We start from the raw sequence: 18036 nt of genomic DNA on the forward strand, positions 1-18036 counted from the left end.
GTATTATTTTTCTATTTCCTATTTTCTTAATCTCCACTCTAATCTTTATTATTTCCTATCATCAACTTTAGTTTCCTCTTCTATTTCTAATGCCTTAAGGTGTAAATTTAGGTTATTGATTTGAGAGCTTTTTTCTTTTTTAATGTAGACATGTATAGCTATAAACATCCCTCTGCACATTGACCCATTCATTGCTTGAGATTTGTGTTAATTTCCACATATTTGTGAACTTTTCTATTTTCTTTATTAATTACTGACTTCATCTCACTATGTTCAGAAAAGATGCTTTGAATAGTGTCTTCTTTTTTAATTAATTGAGACTTGTTTTCTGGCCTAACATATGGTATATCCATGGAGAAATCTCAGGTGTGCTTGGGAAGAATGGGTATTCTGCTTTTGTTTGGGTGGAGTGTTGTGTATGGACTGTTAGGCCTGGGTGGTTTCTTGTATTGTTCAAGTCTTCTATTTCCTTACTTATTATCTGTCTGGTTGGTCTATCCATTATTGAAAGTGGGATACTGAAGTCTCCAACTATTATTGTCAAACTTTGTCAATTTTTGCTTTATGTATTTTGAGGATATGTTATAGATGTGTAAATGTTTATTACATCTTACTGTACTGAACCTTTTACTGATATATAATGTCCTTTGTCTCTTGTAACATTTTTTATTTAAAGTCTATTTTGTCTGATATTAGTATAGGCAGTTCAGTTCTTTTTTGGTTACTATATGCATGGAACATCGTTTTCCCTTCTTTCACTTTGAACTTGTGTCTGGATCTAAAATGTGTCTCTTTGTAGACAAGAGATACCTAAGTCATGTTTTAAAAAGATCATTCTGCCAATCTCTGTCTTTTGGTTGCAGAGTTTAACTCATTTACATTGAAGTATTTTCTGAAGGGGCACCTGGGTGGCTCAGTTGGTTAAGCATCTGCCTTTGGGCTCAGATTATGATCCCAGGGTCCTGGGATCAAGCCCCTCATCGGGCTCCCTGCTCAGTGGGGAGCCTGCTTCTCCCTCACCTGCTCCCCCTGCTTGTGTGCTCTCTCTCTGTCAAGTAAATAAATAAAATCTAAAAAAAAAAATAAAGTAATTACTATAAGGAGGGATTTAGTTCTGCCATTTTGCTATATGTTTTCTATATGCCTTATAATTTTTTCCATTTCCCCTATTACTGCCTTCTTTTGTGTTTACTTGATATTTGATTGAAACATTTTGATTACTTTCTCATTTCTTTATGTGTATAATCTAAACATTTTCTTTGTGTTTTCCATGGTGATCACATTTAACACTCTAAAGTTATATCAATCTAATTTGAATTTATACAAATGTAACTTCAATAACACACAAAGACTCTGTGCCCATACAGCTTGATCCTCCCTCTTCCTGTTACTGATGTCACAGATTACATCTTTATACATTGTGTGTTCAATAATGTAAATCAATATTTGTTTTTATGCATTTGTCTTTTAAATCACATAGAAAATAAAAAGTGGAGTCACAAACCAAAGTTACAATAATACTAGCTTTTATAATTGCCCATCTATTCACCTTTATCAGAGATCTATTTCTTCTTTGAGTTATTGCCTAGTGTCCTTTCATTTTAACCTGGACTCCTATTAGTATTTCTCAAAAGGTAGATATAGTGGTTACAAACACCCTCAGCTTTTGTTTATCTGGGACTGTCTTCTTTCTTCCTCATTTTTGAAAAACAGTTTTGCTGGATATAGAATTATCAGCTGATAGGGTTTATTTGTTTGTTTCTTTTCAGAACTGAATAGATCAACCTTCTCATCTCCAAGGTTTCTGATGAGAAGTCAGCTTGTAGTCTTAGTGGAATCCCTTGTATGTGAAAAATCACATCTCTCTTGCTGCTTGTAAGAGTCTCTCTTTGTCCTTGGCTGTTGACAGTATGATTATAATGTGTCTTGGTATGGATATCTTTGAGTTTATCCTATGTGCAATTTGTTGAGCTTGTTAGATTTGTAGATTCATATCTTGCAAAAACTTGGGGGAATTTTTGGATATTATTTCTTCAAGTAATCTCTCTGCCCCCTTCTCTTGCTCTTCTCCCTCTGGAACTTCCACAATCTGCACATTGGTCTGCTTGATGGTGTCCCATCATTCTCTTAAGTCCTGTTCATTTTTCTTCATTCTTTTTTTCTTTATGTTACTCAGACAGAATAAACTCATTTAGCCTATCTTCAGTTTCATTGATTATTTCTCCTTCCTGATAAAAAACTGCTGTCAAGCCCCTTTAGTGATTTTTAAATTTCAGTTAATGTACTTTCAGCTCCAGGATTTCTATTTGATTCTTTTTTTAGAACTTAATCTTTTTATTGATTTTTTAAAAATTTGATGAGATATTACTCCCATACTTTCCTTTAACTCTTTAGACATGTTTCCTTTTGTTCATTTAACATATTTAAAATAGCTGATTTAAAATCTTTGTCTAGTAAGCCCAATGCTTGAAAGTCCTCAGGGACATTTTCTATTGATGACTTTTCTCTGTGTATGGGCATACATTTCTGTTTCTTTGCATGTCTCATAATTTTTGTTGTTGGGAACATGACATTTTAAATAATGTGACAAGTCTAAGATCTCTTGCCCCTTCAGGGTTTGTTGTTGCTGATTGTTGTTGTCATTTGTTTGCTTAGAGACTTTTCTGAACTAATTCAGTAAAGTCTGTTTTTTGTTTTTGTTTTTGTTTTTATTTTGGTGGCCACTTACGTCTTCGCTCAGTTAGCTTAGTGGTCAGCTAATGGTTAGACAGAGATTCCCTTGGATACCTGAATCTCCCAGTTTTTGCCAAGGGGCTCTGTGTGGGTGTTGAGCTATCCCTTCAACACTCAACCAGGCAGTTGACAACTCTGTCCTGGGCTTGATACCAGCTTGAGCAATGTCTCAAGATAAGCTAGATGTGCTTAGGGCTTTCTTGGGTTTTTTTCCCCATGCAATGCAGCCTTAGTCCTATGCATAGCCCATAGAATGTATATGGCCTTTTAGATTTTCAGGAATATGTTGGAGCTTTTCAAAGCCCCCTATAGATATCTAATTCCAGAGCTTCTCCTTTTAAACTCTCTGATGAGCTTAATGTTTGCCTCAAATGTTTGCCCACCCCAGGCAGATGCAATATTAAACAATTGCCTGTTATTTCAACCAGTCCTCCTGAGGAAAGGCTGTTCACCCAGGCTGAACTGTGAAATCAAGTCAAATAAAGATAGTCTTGAGAGGAGAGTCTTCCAGGGAATCAACCAGGTAGTTCAAACAATGACAATTCACTGAGAATGAGGCTTTAAAGGGACTTTATGCTCCTTCCAGTGGCTGCCAGGCTACTGGTTTGCACCATGATAGCAGGCTGTTGATTTTTTTTTATGTTTTTATTTATTTATTTGATAGAGAGAGAGAGAGAGAGCACAAGCAGGGGGAGCTGCACGCGAGGGAGAAGGAGAAGCAGGCTCCCCGTGGAGCAGGACATGGCTCCGGGCTCAATCCCAGGACCCCGGGATCATGACCTGAGCCAAAGGCAGTTGCTTAACCAACTGAGCCACTCAGGCACCCCTAGGCTGTTGATTTTTAAGGCAACTGCAGAGCTGAGAAGGAGGAAGTGAGAATAAAGCAAGTTAAAATGTCATAAAGCTCAGGTTTTTTTCTTTTCAACTGAGATTTGGCTATTATTTTTTTTGAACAAAGACTCCCTGGATTGCTCCAAGATTTTGGTTATTTTCCAGAGTTCTGACATAGTTAATTCCGACAATTTTTTCAGTGTTCATATTGCTTTCACGGAGGAGAGGATTTTCAGTGCTCCTTACTCTGCCTTACTTCTGGATATTTGATTTTTGACTCTTGATTATTTTATGATGTGCTGACTCAAGTCTGAAATTCTCCCTGGAGACCCCATAGGGTTAATTCCTTTACTGATAGTTGTCAACTAGATTTATGGGTCTGACAAACCTGTCTTGATTATTTAAGGGAGTTCTCTAAGAGCTTCTCCTTTGAGCTCCTTGAGCTCCTTCCTGTAAACAAGATTCTTCTCAGAGATGTTGGTGGTTTAGGCTGGTGACACAGCATGATCCCTATTTATGCAAATAAGGGCCTCGGGGAGTTGGCACAGGAGATGTCTCTCTGACCTCCAATACTTGCCTGTATTCTCTTTTTCTTGCTGCACCATATTCTTTGCCTTTAAATAAAAGCCTATATGAAGATACCCTGTGGAGTCTGGTGAATCCTTTCAAATAACCAAATCTTTGCAATGGTATATCCATACAATGCAGCTGTAGATAAGATTGTGAAAGATCTCTGTGGACTGATATGGAAAGATACACAGAATATACTATGAAATGAAAATGCAAGGAGCAGGAGTGTGTTTTAGTACACTATTTTTTACATAAGAAAGGGGAGAAATACAAGAGTATATAATTGTATTTGCTTGATTTGCATAAGGAAACACAGGATACACACACACACACACACAAAACTATTAAAAATTATTAACTATGAAAGCAGTGGAAGCCAGATATCTCAACATAAATTTCCATACAGTTTTTATTTTTGATCCTTATGAATATATCACCCATTCAAAAGAATTTAAATTTTCAAAGTAAATGAAGAAAAAAGAAAAGAAAATTAATCATATGGCCCAAGGGGAATAATAAAGTATTACAGAGGTTCATAGTAAGTACCAAGATATAAAGATGGAAGAATAATAGACATGCCAAAACATAAGCATAAACAACAAAAGTAAATAGGTACAAAGCCCAAGTCCCACTTGGGTATCATATAAAGCCTTAGATTATTGCTTTAGTTTAGGGTTCCTGAACAGCAGAAATGATGACATTCTGGGCAAGATACTTCTTTGTTGTAGGGGGCTGTCTTGTGCACTGTAGGATGTTTAGCAGTATCCTTGGCCTTTACTCACTAGATACCAGTAGCAACCCCCCCCCCCACACACACACAATTGTGACAACCAAAAGTCTCCATACACTGGCAAATGTCCAGGGGAGAGGAGTCACCAAAAGCACCTCCAGTTGAGAATCACTGCTCTACCTGGTCTAAATAGTAAGTGGATTTTCTAAGCATCTCATTAAGAAATTTAAAAAAAAAATTTTTTTTAGTTAATGTTTTCCTGGCAACTGATCTATTTCCCAGAACTAGTCTTTCACTGAAATGTCAAAAATTTCACGTAATAGTATTTTCCAGTTCTTTTTAAATTAACATAAGCATGATTCAGCAAGTGTATTATTAAGCAAATTTTGAGTGGCTTAACAATTTATCAGAAATATTTTCCCTTTAAATAACATATTTAAATTGCTGAGTCATTTGGTGTCATTTTATTTGAATCTTTCTGTGCGGTAGCCAATTTCTACTTGTCTAATGATATCAGACAAATGGAATCAAACGCTTGTGTCTGCTTTTACACGTTTCAGTAGAGTTTCTTATATAAAATCGAGGGGAGGGGCACCTCTAATATGAATTTGAAGTAACTCTGTTAGGGACTCCTTTTCTTTCTTTAACCTTTCCTTGGGAGTCTGGAATCCTTCAAGAAATTGGCCAGTTGGCGGTAAGGACGATAATGAATTAGCTCTGCATCTGTGAGAATCCTCATCTCACAATAACCTAAACCTTGAAGCCCCTACTAGCTCAGTAGCTCATAGTGCTGGCAGCCTGACTCGCAGTGGGGGAAACAGAAGGAGCTTTTTCTCCCGCTGCTCTACCCAGGATCTTCTGGGAGTGATGCAGGTGGCCATAGTTATTCTTAAACACGATCGTTCCATTTCTGAAAAAAGGCAAATCAAACCCGTGAGCCTGCAGGTTTAGTTTTAATGTGATTAATTTCAGTTGGAGGAGCAGGGAAGGTCACATGTCCCAGGAGAATCACCTTGGTTTACCCTATCCTTGAACTCAGGTGGAAGGGTTTCCTCAGTGGATGGGACCTACAGTTCAAAGCAGGAAAGCCAAGACCGTTTTCTGGCCGAGATGGAAAAACCCTCTTCCTTCTGAAAGTCTAAAGACGGGGTACGCTCAAATAAGTCTTCGGCCAGCAAGTGAATCTCTAACCGCTCTCTTCCCCAGCGCCTCCTGCGTACTTGCAACCCCATTCCCAATGCACGCGAGTGCGTGCGAGCAGACTCGGAGCTCGGCTCACAGGCCGGGAACTCTCCCTGGAGCACCCGCTAAATAGCAAACAGATGCCCAGCATGCCAAAGATCCCACCGACTGGGGCACCGCCTGGGACTCCCGGCCCGGCCTTCTGAATGGAGGAATGGCTGGCCCCACGACTGTTGCATGAAACGAACCGGTTTTGAAAGCAGAACATCCCCTTTCGCGGGGACGCCCCCTCTCCACGCCGGAGCCGCAGAGGAACTCTCCCCGCCTTTCTGTCGGCCACTCCTCCAGGCCCACGTCCCAAGCTCCGAAACGCTCCGGGACTCCTGACCTGGTTGCCATCGTTGGCACTCGCCTGCCTGGGCTGCGTGAGTCCCGAGCTGATTTTGGTGGCGAATTTAGGGCACAACGATCTGGCTCGGGGAGTTAGTTCTGATGGCGCGGATGTCCCCCCGAGGGTAATTTCAGAGCGCGTCTCCAGAAGCCCAGATCCTTAAGCCCCCTCACCCCACCCCGAGCACTCGCATCCCCGGGTAACGGCCAGCAGGTGTGCTATTCGCAGACCGTCCTGCAGTCAAGGAGCCGAGCGTGCCCTGCGCTCGTCTCTTTTCCGACAACACTTGAAAGCGCACCGGGGCGCACCCAACAAATCTCATTAATCCAAATATCCTCGTCCGAGGTGTCCCAGGTTCGAGTTTGGCCCGATCGTCCCCTTCCCGCGTCGACGCTGGAAGCCTCATCTGCGAGGGCTTTCCCTTCGGACCCAAAGGGGCGCGCGCGGCGGTGCGCGGGACCCGCCTCTTCCCTGGGCTCTGGCGGGGCGGGGGTGGGTAGGCAGGGACCTGGATCTGATTAGCTGGGAGGGGGAAGCCGTGGTCCCAACCGCTCGCTCCTGTCTCCCAAGCTTCTGGGGGAGGAGGAGGAGGAGGAGGAGGAGGAGGTGCAGGAGGGCCGACACGGAGAGCAAGAGCGGGGGTCCCATCACTGAGCACCCGGGTCAAGGTTGGAGCTACCGCCGCCGCCGCCTTCCGGCTCTCGAGTCGCCCTCGCCCCGCGCCCAGCCATGGGCCCCCCTTCCAGCTCCGGCTTCTACGTGAGCCGCGCGGTCGCCGTGCTGCTAGCCGGGCTGGCGGCCGCGCTCCTGCTGGCGCTGACCGTGCTCGCCGCCCTGTACGGCCGCTGCGCGCGCGTCCCGCCGTCGGAACTTCTCCACCGCGGGGTCCCGGGCGCCGCGCCGTCCCGGCCGCGCACGCAGGAGGAGCCGCGGCCTACCGGGCACACCCGCCCCACCCGTGAGCCGGCGGGGACGGCCACCCCGGGCAACGGGCGCCCTCCGGGACCCTGGGACCAGCTGCGCCTGCCGCCCTGGCTCGTGCCGCTGCACTACGAGCTGGAGCTGTGGCCCCGGCTGCGGCCGAACGAGTCCTGGGCTCCGACGTTGACCTTCACCGGCCGCGTGAACATCACGGTGCGCTGCACCGTGGCCACCGCGCGGCTGCTGCTGCACAGCCTCTTCCTGGAGTGTGAGAGCGCCGAGGTGCGGGGCCCTCTCTCCTCCGGCACCGGGGACCTCACGGCGGGCCGCGTGCCGGTGGACGACGTGTGGGTCGCGTTCGACACGCAGTACCTGGTGCTGGAGCTTGGCGGCGCTCTGCAGCCCGGGGGCCGGTATGTGCTGCAGCTCAGCTTCTCCGGCCTGGTGTACCAGGATCTCAGGGAGGGGCTCTTCTTCAACGTCTACACCGACCAGGGCGAGCGCAGGTAAGGGCAGGCCGGCCCGGGTCCCCTCCGCCCCCGCGTCCCCCGGCCGCCTACCTGCGTCCAGGGGCGCGTGCCCCCAAAGCCCCCATCACTCGCGACGCTTTCTTGTAGAGCCCAAAGGCGAGCGCCCCTTCCTCCCCTTCCCTTCAGAAACCCTGCTTGTTTGTTTCCTGAGATTAACAAACAGGGTTGCTGGAGTGGTGGGGGGTGGGAGGGATGGGGGGCCTGGGTGATGGACATCGGGGAGGGGATGTGCTATGGTGAGCGCTGTGAACTGTGTAAGACTGATGAATCAGAGACCTGTACCTCTGAAACAAATAATACATTATATGTTAAAAAAAAAAAAAAGATAGTAGGAAGGGGAAAATGAAAGGGGGGAAATCGGAGGGGGAGACGAACCATGAGAGACTATGGACTCTGAGAAACAAACGGAGGGTTCTAGAGGGGAGGGGGTTGGGAGGATGGGTTGGCCTGGTGATGGGTATTAAGGAGGGCACGTACTGCATGGAGCACTGGGTGTTATACGCAAACAATGAATCATGGAACACTACATCAAAAACTAATGATGCAATGTATGGTGACTAACATAACATAATTAAATTAAAAGAAAAACAAAAAGCAAAAAACCCCTGCTTGTAAATAGAGGCTAGCAGACCGAGGTCCTCCCGCTGGCCAATTTTTACCACCATCCCCGCCCATCCAGTTTGTTTCTGTCGTTGCCCTTTTAAGGTCGCTGCTACCCCCAGAAGCTTACCATTGTCTTCAGAGAGCACCCCCCCCCCCCCGCCCTTTGCTCTAATCCAGGACGGTTTCACCACCGTGAGCAAATCCCTTGCTACTCAAAGTTTGGTCCGCGGACCGGCAGTAGCTGTCAATCTGGGAGCTTGTTCGAAATTGCAAATTCCCCACCTTCGAACGAAGGATCAGGATGTGCGTTTTAAGAACACCAGGTGGTTTCTGGGTATGAACGCTGGAGAAGCTTGGGGCTGTCGCACCCTTGTGCCCCGAGGTTCCCTCCCCGAGCGCGCTCTGCTCCGAGCTCCCTGCTCTCTTTTCTTCCTCGATCTGTAGCTGCTGCTCTTGCAACAAAGAGACTCACGTCGGTGCAGTTCTCATATTTTTCTTTTTTTCCTTTTTGCTGAGGTTCTCCAAAACTGAAGAAACCCCTTTAATTCATCCCCTCCCATCCCCTGCCTGGGGACCGAGTCTCGTTTTGTGGATGAGCGGCAGCTTCCCCGACCCCTCCCAAGCTTTTGAAGGGCTCTGCCGAGTATGGGGGAGCCGGCGCTTTCGGGATTCCTTCCCTGGGAAGAAAATAATAATAATAATAATAATAATATAATAACAACAACAACAATAATAGCGGTGACAAGAGACCTCCCCTCTGGGTTTGCAAGCTCACGTAGCATGCATGTGTTCTCTTTACACTCATTTGGGATAAACGCTTTCCACACGGAATGTTTCCAGCTCAAGAATTGCCTCTTTCCATGATCTGCGACCACGTTACTGACCTCAGGCGAGTGCCCCGGGAAATCGTGTATGTGGAAGATACCTAAAAGTTCTTTCTTCAAATGCTCACCCGCTGGTGGAGCATCTGCGGTTTACACAACTGCATGTACTTTGCCTTTTATTATTAGAAAAAATGTTTTCAGATGTTCTCCGAGGGAAAGGAACCTACTCAATTACCTCTTAAATCATCTCCGGCATTATTTTCAAAAACTTCTGGGCTTTGGAAGTAAGTTTAATAAGCTGCCTCAGTGGGTGTGTAATCTGTAGCTTTTGTTTTTAAGGACTATATGCTTGGGCTTTTTTTTTTTTTTTTCTTTGTTTCAAAAATGCACCAAGGCTTGTAAAATAGCTTTGGAAATTTTCTCATTAGGATGATGTGTTACCAGATTTAAGGGCACAGGAAACCTTTTGCAATTACTGTGCGGGTGGTTCAGAGTGCAGGATTTTTCAGGGGGAAAAAAAAGGACACTGCACGCACATCAGACAGTGTTTTCTGCTGTGAATTCAGTAAATCATTTGCTAACCCATCTCTTCCTTCTTCTTAATGAGGCCGTGGCCTGGATAGACTGCCCTTGCAAATATGGGAAATGAAATTCCCTTTCCATTTTTCTATTGTGTTGCCAACTCCATTGGTAACTAGAAACCGTATTTTGAGAACGTTAAAATTCAAACAAGCAGAAATCCTAATAAAGTCCCCCAGATATTCAGAGACCAACCTAGAGTTCCAGACTTGTGGCATCTTAGAGGAGCTGTTACTTGGAAATTGCTCCTCTGCATCTCTGCTTTGGAAACCACAAAGGGAAGAAACCTCCAGTTGAGCTTGAAGCCAAGGTCACAGAGAAGTTGGACAACGGGATGAGTGTGGTGAAGCCGATTTTGGAAGCCCATCAGGCCTGGGTTTGAGCTGTGCGACTTGAGTCAGGCTCTCCATGTCTCTGAGCTGGTTGCCTCATTCATGGAAGAGACCTAAGTGTCACCCTTTAGAGTGTTGTGAAAATTCATGAGAAGGAGGACAGTATCTGGCACAGAACCTATGTGGTGGTCGCTGCTCCTATCAGCTTAGGGTGTGATGGTTAGGAGCAGCCTCTTACTATCGAAACATGGAAATGTGAGACTCCAAAGAAGATCCCCCCTGGGGAGCAACTGCCTACTGAGTGCACATTCTTCATGGGCTGTCTCCGATGCTGGCTGCCAACGGTTGGAAAGTGTTTACTTCTCTTTTTTGATGACCCCTTATCACAGTCTGGACAGGCTACAGCTTTTAAATAATTTTACTCAACACCAAGGCAAAAGAAAAAGAAAATCATTCCAGAAAACCCAAAGAGCATCACTATCTCACACTTCTAAGGCTTAGGTTACCAATTTTCTAGCTTCAGAGGTTGCTGGGGATGCTTCCCGAATGTTCTCTGCCCTTCTCCACTTGGCAGGTGCCATCCCATTTCTGCCACAGAGGAGACATCTACTGGATGCCTTGGACGTGTGCGTCTGTATGTCAATGTCTGCTTCTCTTGTTCCGTGTGTAGAAAGCTGAGAGCACAATCCAAATGTTAATGTTCCTGATAGCAGTATTTCCCAGACTTCATTCTCTGGTGCATCACTCTTCCGGGTTTTGCCATATTCACATACCTCTGGCCGTATTTTTTTGGTAAAAAATATCACTCAACTTAAACAAAAATATTAAGTAAATTTATTAAAAAGCAACTCTATATCATATCATAGAACTTATAGTCATGGTGCTGTAGAGTCACGATTACGATGAAAAAACGATGTTATTAAGTTCACCTGTTACGATTGTCCGCTGAAGGCTCCGAAGGCTCTGAATCTGAGGGCTGCTCTCTTTGTTAAAAAGAGAAATTAGAATCCGGTGTTCAAGGGCGCCTGGGTGGCTCAGTTGGTTAAGCGACTGCCTTCGGCTCAGGTCATGATCCCGGAGTCCTGGGATCGAGTCCCACATCGGGCTCCCAGCTCAGTGGGGAGCCTGCTTCTCCCTCTGACCCTATCCCCTCTCATGCTGTTTCTCTCTCTCTCTCTCTCTCTCAAATAAATAAAATCTTAAAAAAAAAAAAAAAAAGAATCCGGTGTTCAAGATAAATAACACCAAACTAAGATCTTCTCTTGACCTTACCAGAAAGATTCGTAAAATTTGAAAAAGACTGACTTTCTCATATGTGAGTCAGATCTTATAATAGTGTGTCTGAGAGCTACCCCAAATCCTTCTCCATCTTGGGGAAATGCTGAATTAGAGTAGTGGTTCATAAACCTTTGATGTATTTTAGAACCCCCAGAGGAGTTTATCAAACAGAGTCCTGGGGCACACCTTCAAAAATTCCAGATCAACACACTCATGTTCATAGTCATGATAGACACAGGTGGAAGCAACACATGCTCATGGATGGATGAGTGGATAAATAAAATGTGGCTTATTATATACATGGGAATATTATTCAGCCTTAAAAAGGAAGGACGTTCTGGGGCACCTGGGTGGCTCAGTCAATTAAGTGACTGGCTCTTGATCTCAGCTCAGGTCTGAATCTCAGGGTTGTGAGTTCAAGCCCTATGTTGGGCTCCATGCTGGGCATGGAGCCTACCTTATAAAAAAAAAAAAAAAGAGGAAGGACATTTTGACATATGCTACAACATAGATGAACTTTGAGGACATTGTATTTACTACCTGGAGTAGTTAAATTCAGAAATAGAAAGTAGAATGTTGGTTGCTAGGAGCAGGAAGTGGGAAGTTGATGTTAAATGGGGACATTTGGTTGTTTCCAGTTTTTGTCTATTACAAATAAAGCTTCCAGGAGCAATTGTGTGTGAGTTTTTGGTTGAACATCAGTTTTCATTCTTCTGGAATAAATGCCCAGGAGTATAATTGGTGGGTCATATGGTTGTTTCTTGTTCAGTTTTTAAGAAACTGCTAACTTGTTTCTCAAAGTGTACCATTTTATATTCCCACCAACAATGTATGAATGATAGTTCTCTGCATCTTAGCCACCATTTGCTTTTACCACTGTTTTCTATTTTAGCTGTTATGATTCGCCTTTAGTGATAACTCATTGTGGTCTTAATTTGCATTTTTTTGTTCCATAGTCACACATGTTATCCATTGACCCGCTGGCCTGCACTTAATTTGCATTTTTCTAATGGCTAATGATGTTCAGCATATTCTTTTTTTTTTTTTTTAAAGATTTTATTTATTTACTTGACAGAGAAAGACACAGCGAGAGAGGGAACACAAACGGGGAGTGGGAGAGGGAGAAGCAGACTCCCTGCCGAGCAGGGAGCCCGATGCGGGACTCGATCCCAGGACTCCGGGATCATGACCTGAGCTGAAGGCAGTCGCTTAACCAACTGAGCCACCCAGGCGCCCGATGTTCAGCATATTCTTATGCTTGTTTGGCATCTGTATATCACCTTTGATGAAATGCCTCCTCATGTCTTTTGCCCATTTTCTAATTGAATTTTTTTTTTTTTTACCGTTGAGTCCTGAGAGTTCATTATATATGTTGGATCGGAGACTTTTGTGAGACATATGGTTTACAAATAGGTTCTCCTGGTTTGTAGCTTGTTTTTTTTTCATGCTCTTAGTAAGGTCTTTCAGGGGGCAAAAGTTTTTAATTTTAATGAGGTCCAATTTATCAATTTTTTATTTATTTTTGATTTTTTTCCAATTTATCAATTTTTAAAATAGGCCATGCTTTTGGTATCATGTCTAAGAATGCTTTCTTAGAAGGACTGTTGTAGAGCAGTTTTAGGTTTACAAAAAGTTAGAGGGTGGTACACACATTTCTCATTTAGCCCCTGTACCTGCACATGCATGGTGTCACCCATTATCAACATCGCTCATCAGAATGATACATTTTTTTAACCAAAGATGAACTTCTGTTGACACACCATGATCACCCAAAGTCCATAGTTTACCCTATGGTTCACTCTTGGTGTTGTACATTCTATATTTTTGGACAAATGTATAATGACATGTATCTATCATTATAATATCATACAGAGTATTTTTACTGACCTAAAAATCCTGTTATTTGCTGATTCATCCCTTGCCCCAATCATTGATCTTCTTGTCTCCATGGTTTTGCCTTTTCTAGAATGTCTTATATTTGGAATCATGCTATAGGTATATAGCCCTTTCAGATCTGGCTTCTTTAACTTGGTAATACGCATTTAAGATTCCTTCATATCATTTCATGTCTTGATAGTTCATTTCTTTTCATCACTGAATAATATCCCATTCTCTGGATTACCATACTTTATTTATCCATTCCCCTACTGAAAAACATCTTAGTTGCTTCCAAGTTTTGACAATTATGAAAACTGCTCTAAACTTTTTGTTCAGGTTCTTGTGTAGACATAAACTTTTAGCTTCTTTAGGTAAATATCAAAGAGCATAAATGCTGAGTCATATGGTAAGAATATGTTTTGTTTTGTAAGAAACCACAAAACTGACTTTCAAAGTGGCTGTACCATTTTGTATTCCCACCCACAATGTATGAGAGTTCCTGTTGCTCCACATCCTCACCAGCATTTGGTGTTGTCAGTGTTCTGTGGATTTTGGCCATTCTAACAGGTGTGCAGTTTTATCTCATTGTTGTTTTAATTTGTATTTCTCTGATGACATATGTGGAGCCCTTTGTAATATGCTCATTTGCCATCTGTCTAATTTCTCTGGAGATTTGTCTGTTGAGGTTTTTTAATTGAGTTGTTTGTTTTCTTATTGCTGAGTTTTAAGAGTTCTTTGTGTATTTTGGATAACTGTCCTCTATCAGATATGTCTTTTGCAAATATTTTCTCCCAGTCTGTGGCTTGTCTTTTCATTCTCTTTTGAGAATGTTTGTTGCAGAGCAAAAGTTTTCAGTTTTAAAGAAGTCCACTTTATCAATTATTTCTGTCATGGGTCATGTCTTTGGTGTAGTATCTAAAAAGACCTCACCATACTCAAGGTCATTTAGGTTTTCTCCTATGTTATCTAGTAGGAGTTTTATATTTTTGAATTTTACATTTTAAAGTGACCCATTGTGAGTTACTTTGACCCATTATGAGTTAATTTTTGTGAAGGGTATAAGGTTTGTGTCTAGATTCAATTTTTTGTATGCGGATATATAGTAGTTCCAGCAATGTTTGTTGAAGAAACTATCATTGCCTTTGTTCCTTTGTAAAAATCAGTTGGCTGTATTTGTATGGGTCTTTTTCTGGACTTTCTATTCTGTTCCATTGATCTATTGGTCTATTCTTTCACCAATATCACACTCTCTTGATTACCATAGCTTTATAGTAAGTTTTGAAGGTAGGTAGTGTCAATCTTCCAAGTTTGTTCTTCTCCTTCAGTATCGTGCTGGCTATTCTGGGTCTTTTGTCTTTCCATGTAAACTTTAGAATTGGTTTGTTGATATCCACAAACTTAACTTGCTGGGATTTTTTATTGGGATTGCATTGAATTTACAGACCAAGTTGGGAAGAACTGATATCTTGATAATATGACTCTTATCAAGCCACCCAGGTGCCACAGCAATTGGATTTTGTATATTAGTCTTGTAGAGTGCAACCTTGCTATAATTGCTTATTAGTTCCAGGAGTTTTTTCTGGTCAATTCTTTTGGATTTTCTACATAGATAATCATGTCATCTGTGACTAAAGAGTGTTTTGTTTCTTTCTTCACAATCTATACATCTTTTATTTACTTTTCTTGACTTATTGCATTAGTAAGGACTTTCAGCACCATGTTGAAGAGGAATGGTGGGAGGGGACATCCTTGCTTATACCTGACCTTAGTGGGAAAGCTTTCAGTTCTCACCATTAAGTATGAAGTTAGTGTAGATTTTTCATAGTCTTTATCAGGATGAGGAAGCTCCCCTCTATTCCTATTTTACTGAGAGTTTTTATCATGAATGAATATTGGATTTTTGGCAAATGCTTTTTTACATCTATTGATAAGATCATGTGATTTCTCTTAGTCTTTTGAGGTGATGAATTACATTAATTAATTTTCAAATGTTGAACCAGTTTTGTATACCTGAGATAAGTCCCAGTTGCTTGTGCTTTACAATTCTTTTTATACATTGTTAGATTTGATTTGCTAATATTATGTTGAGAAGTTTTGCATCTATGTTCATGGGAGATATTGGTCAATAGTTTGTTTTTTGTTTTTTTTTTGTAATGTCTTTTTCTGGTTTTGGTTTGGGGGTAGTGCTGTCTTCATAGAATGTGTTAGGAATTATTTCTCTGCTTTTTTTTTTTGGCAGATTATGTCTTTTAAGGAACTGGTCCATTTTATCTAGACTATCAAATGCGTGAGCATAGTGTAGTTCATAGTACTCGTTATTATCCTTTTAATGTCCATGGAATCTGTACTGATGACTCCTCTTTCATTTCTTATCTTAGTATTGATATAGTTGAATTAGTATTTATCATGCGTATTATTGTTTTCTATTTATTGCTATGGTTCTTTGTTCCTATTTCTGTCTTCTCCTTTTCTGCCTTTCTTCACTATGTTCTGCCAATCCATGAACATAGCTTAAATTGACAATTCCATAGATTTTCTACGTAAGTGATCATACTGTCTCAAATAAAGACCGTTTTACGTCTTTGTTACTTCAGGTGCCTTTTATTGCTTTTCCTTGCCTTACTTCCATGTCTAGAGCATCTATTACAATGTTGGATAAAAGTGGTTAAGTGCAACTATCCTTGTTTTGTTCCTTATTTTAAGGTGAAAGCATTCAGTCTTGCACTGTTAATTATGATTTTTTTCCTTTAGTCTTTCTTCTTTTTCCTCTCCCTACTCTTCTTTTTCTCCTCTTCCTCCCCCCTTCCTCCTCCTCCTCCCTGTTGTAGATTCCCTATATCAAATTGAGGAAGTTCCCTTCTGGTTTTTAATTTTCTGAGAATTTTTATCAGATTGGATTGGCCAGATTTTGCCAGATACTTTTTCTGCATCTATTGAGATGATCATATGGTTTTTCTTTTTCAGTCTGTTAATATGGTAAATTACATTGATTGATTTTCTAATGATAAATTAACATTGCATTTGAAAGATAAATCCCACTTGGTCTTGATGTATTATCCTTTTTATGTTTTGTTGCATTTGATTTACTAAAATTTTGTTTTTAATTTTTGTATCCATGTTCATGGATTTTCTTTTTTTTGTCTTGTTTTGGTATCAGAGTAACACTGGCTTCAGATAATAAATTTAGAAAATTTTCTTCTTTAATTTTTTGGGAGGATTTATATGGAATTGGCATTAATTCTTCATTAAATTCTTGGTTGATTTTCACTAATGAAGCCACATGGGCCTGGACTTTTTTTGTGGGATGATTTTTAACTACAGATTAAATCTCTTTAATGAATAAAGGGCTATTTTGGTCATCTCTTTCTTCATGAGCAAGCTTTAGGAGTTTGGGTCTTTCAAGGAATTTGTCCATTTAATCAAAGTTGTCAAATTTAAGTATAGTTAGTGTTTTACAAAATATTCCTTTATTATTATTTTAATATCTGTGGAATCTGTAGTGATGTCACCTCTCTCATTCTTGACATTGGTCATTTGTGTCTTTTCTCTTTTGGGAACTTAAGCCCTGGTTCTGATATCTCTTGATTACCATAGCTTTATAGTAAGTCTTGAAGGCAGGTAGTTTCAGTCTTCCAAGTTTGTTCTTCTCCTTCATTATTGTTTTGGCCTCTGCCACTTACTAATTGTCTAACCAATTGCATATACTCCAGGGTCCTCAGCTTTTTGTAAGTTAAAAGGGTGGGGTCCTCCAAGGTCTCTTCCACTTCTGATAGACAGTAAGTTTGATAAGTGTGCCTTGAGATTTATATACTTTATTAATCTTCTTGTAAAACCAATTTTTTGTTTCAATGATTTTCTCTATTGTTTTTCACTTTAACGCTTTATATATTATTCTTTATTATTTCCTTTCTTCTTCTTACTTTGGGCTTCCTTTCCTTTTCTTTTTCTATTTCTTTTTTAAAGATTTTATTTATTTATTTGACAGAGAGAGAGATAGTGAGAGCAGGAACACGGCAGGGGGAGTGGGAGAAGGAGAAGCAGGCTTCCTGCCTGAGCAGGGAGCCCGATGTGGTGCTTGATCCCAGGACCCTGGGATCATGACCTGAGCCGAAGGCAGACTCTTAACAACTGAGCCACCCAGGCGCCCCTCTATTTTCTTTTTTTAAGATTTATTTATTTATTTTAGAGAGAGTGCTCAAAGGGGGAGGGCCAGAGGGAGAGGGAGGGAGACAATCCATAAGCAGACTCCTCGCTGAGCTCAGAGCACCATGCAGGGTTCAATCTCACAACCCTGAAATCATGACCTGAACCAAAATCAAGAGTCAGATGCTCAACCGACTGAGCCATCCAGGTGCCCTTTTTCTTTTTCTGTTTTCTTCAGGTGGGTGCAAGGTAATCAATTTAAAGATCAATTTAAGGTATTTTTCTTCTCTACATAGGTGTTTAGTGGTATAAATTTTCCACTAACTACTGAATTAGTGGCATGCCACAAAAAATGTCATGTTGTTTTTAAAATTTTCGTTCAGTTCAATGTACTTTATAACTTCCCTTTTGATTTCTTCTTTGACTCATGGGTTATTTACAACTGTGCTATTTAGTTTCCAAATATTTGGGCTTTTTCTCATTTTTTATTGAGTGCCTGACATTTCAAAGT

General features: G+C 41.6%; 1 protein-coding gene across 1 annotated transcript in view; it reads left to right on the top strand.

Annotated features, from left to right (window-relative positions):
- The first annotated feature begins 7166 nt into the window (after nt 1-7166).
- LVRN (laeverin) overlaps nt 7167-18036 on the top strand; it is a 64933-nt gene continuing 54063 nt past the window's right edge. The window contains exon 1 of the mRNA XM_021701893.1: nt 7167-7864. Within this exon, the coding sequence (XP_021557568.1) occupies nt 7167-7864 (698 nt within the window). The remainder of the gene's footprint in view (nt 7865-18036) is intronic.

The sequence above is a fragment of the Neomonachus schauinslandi genome, chromosome 7 (genome assembly GCF_002201575.2).
Source record: "Neomonachus schauinslandi chromosome 7, ASM220157v2, whole genome shotgun sequence".
Taxonomy (NCBI): domain Eukaryota; kingdom Metazoa; phylum Chordata; class Mammalia; order Carnivora; family Phocidae; genus Neomonachus; species Neomonachus schauinslandi.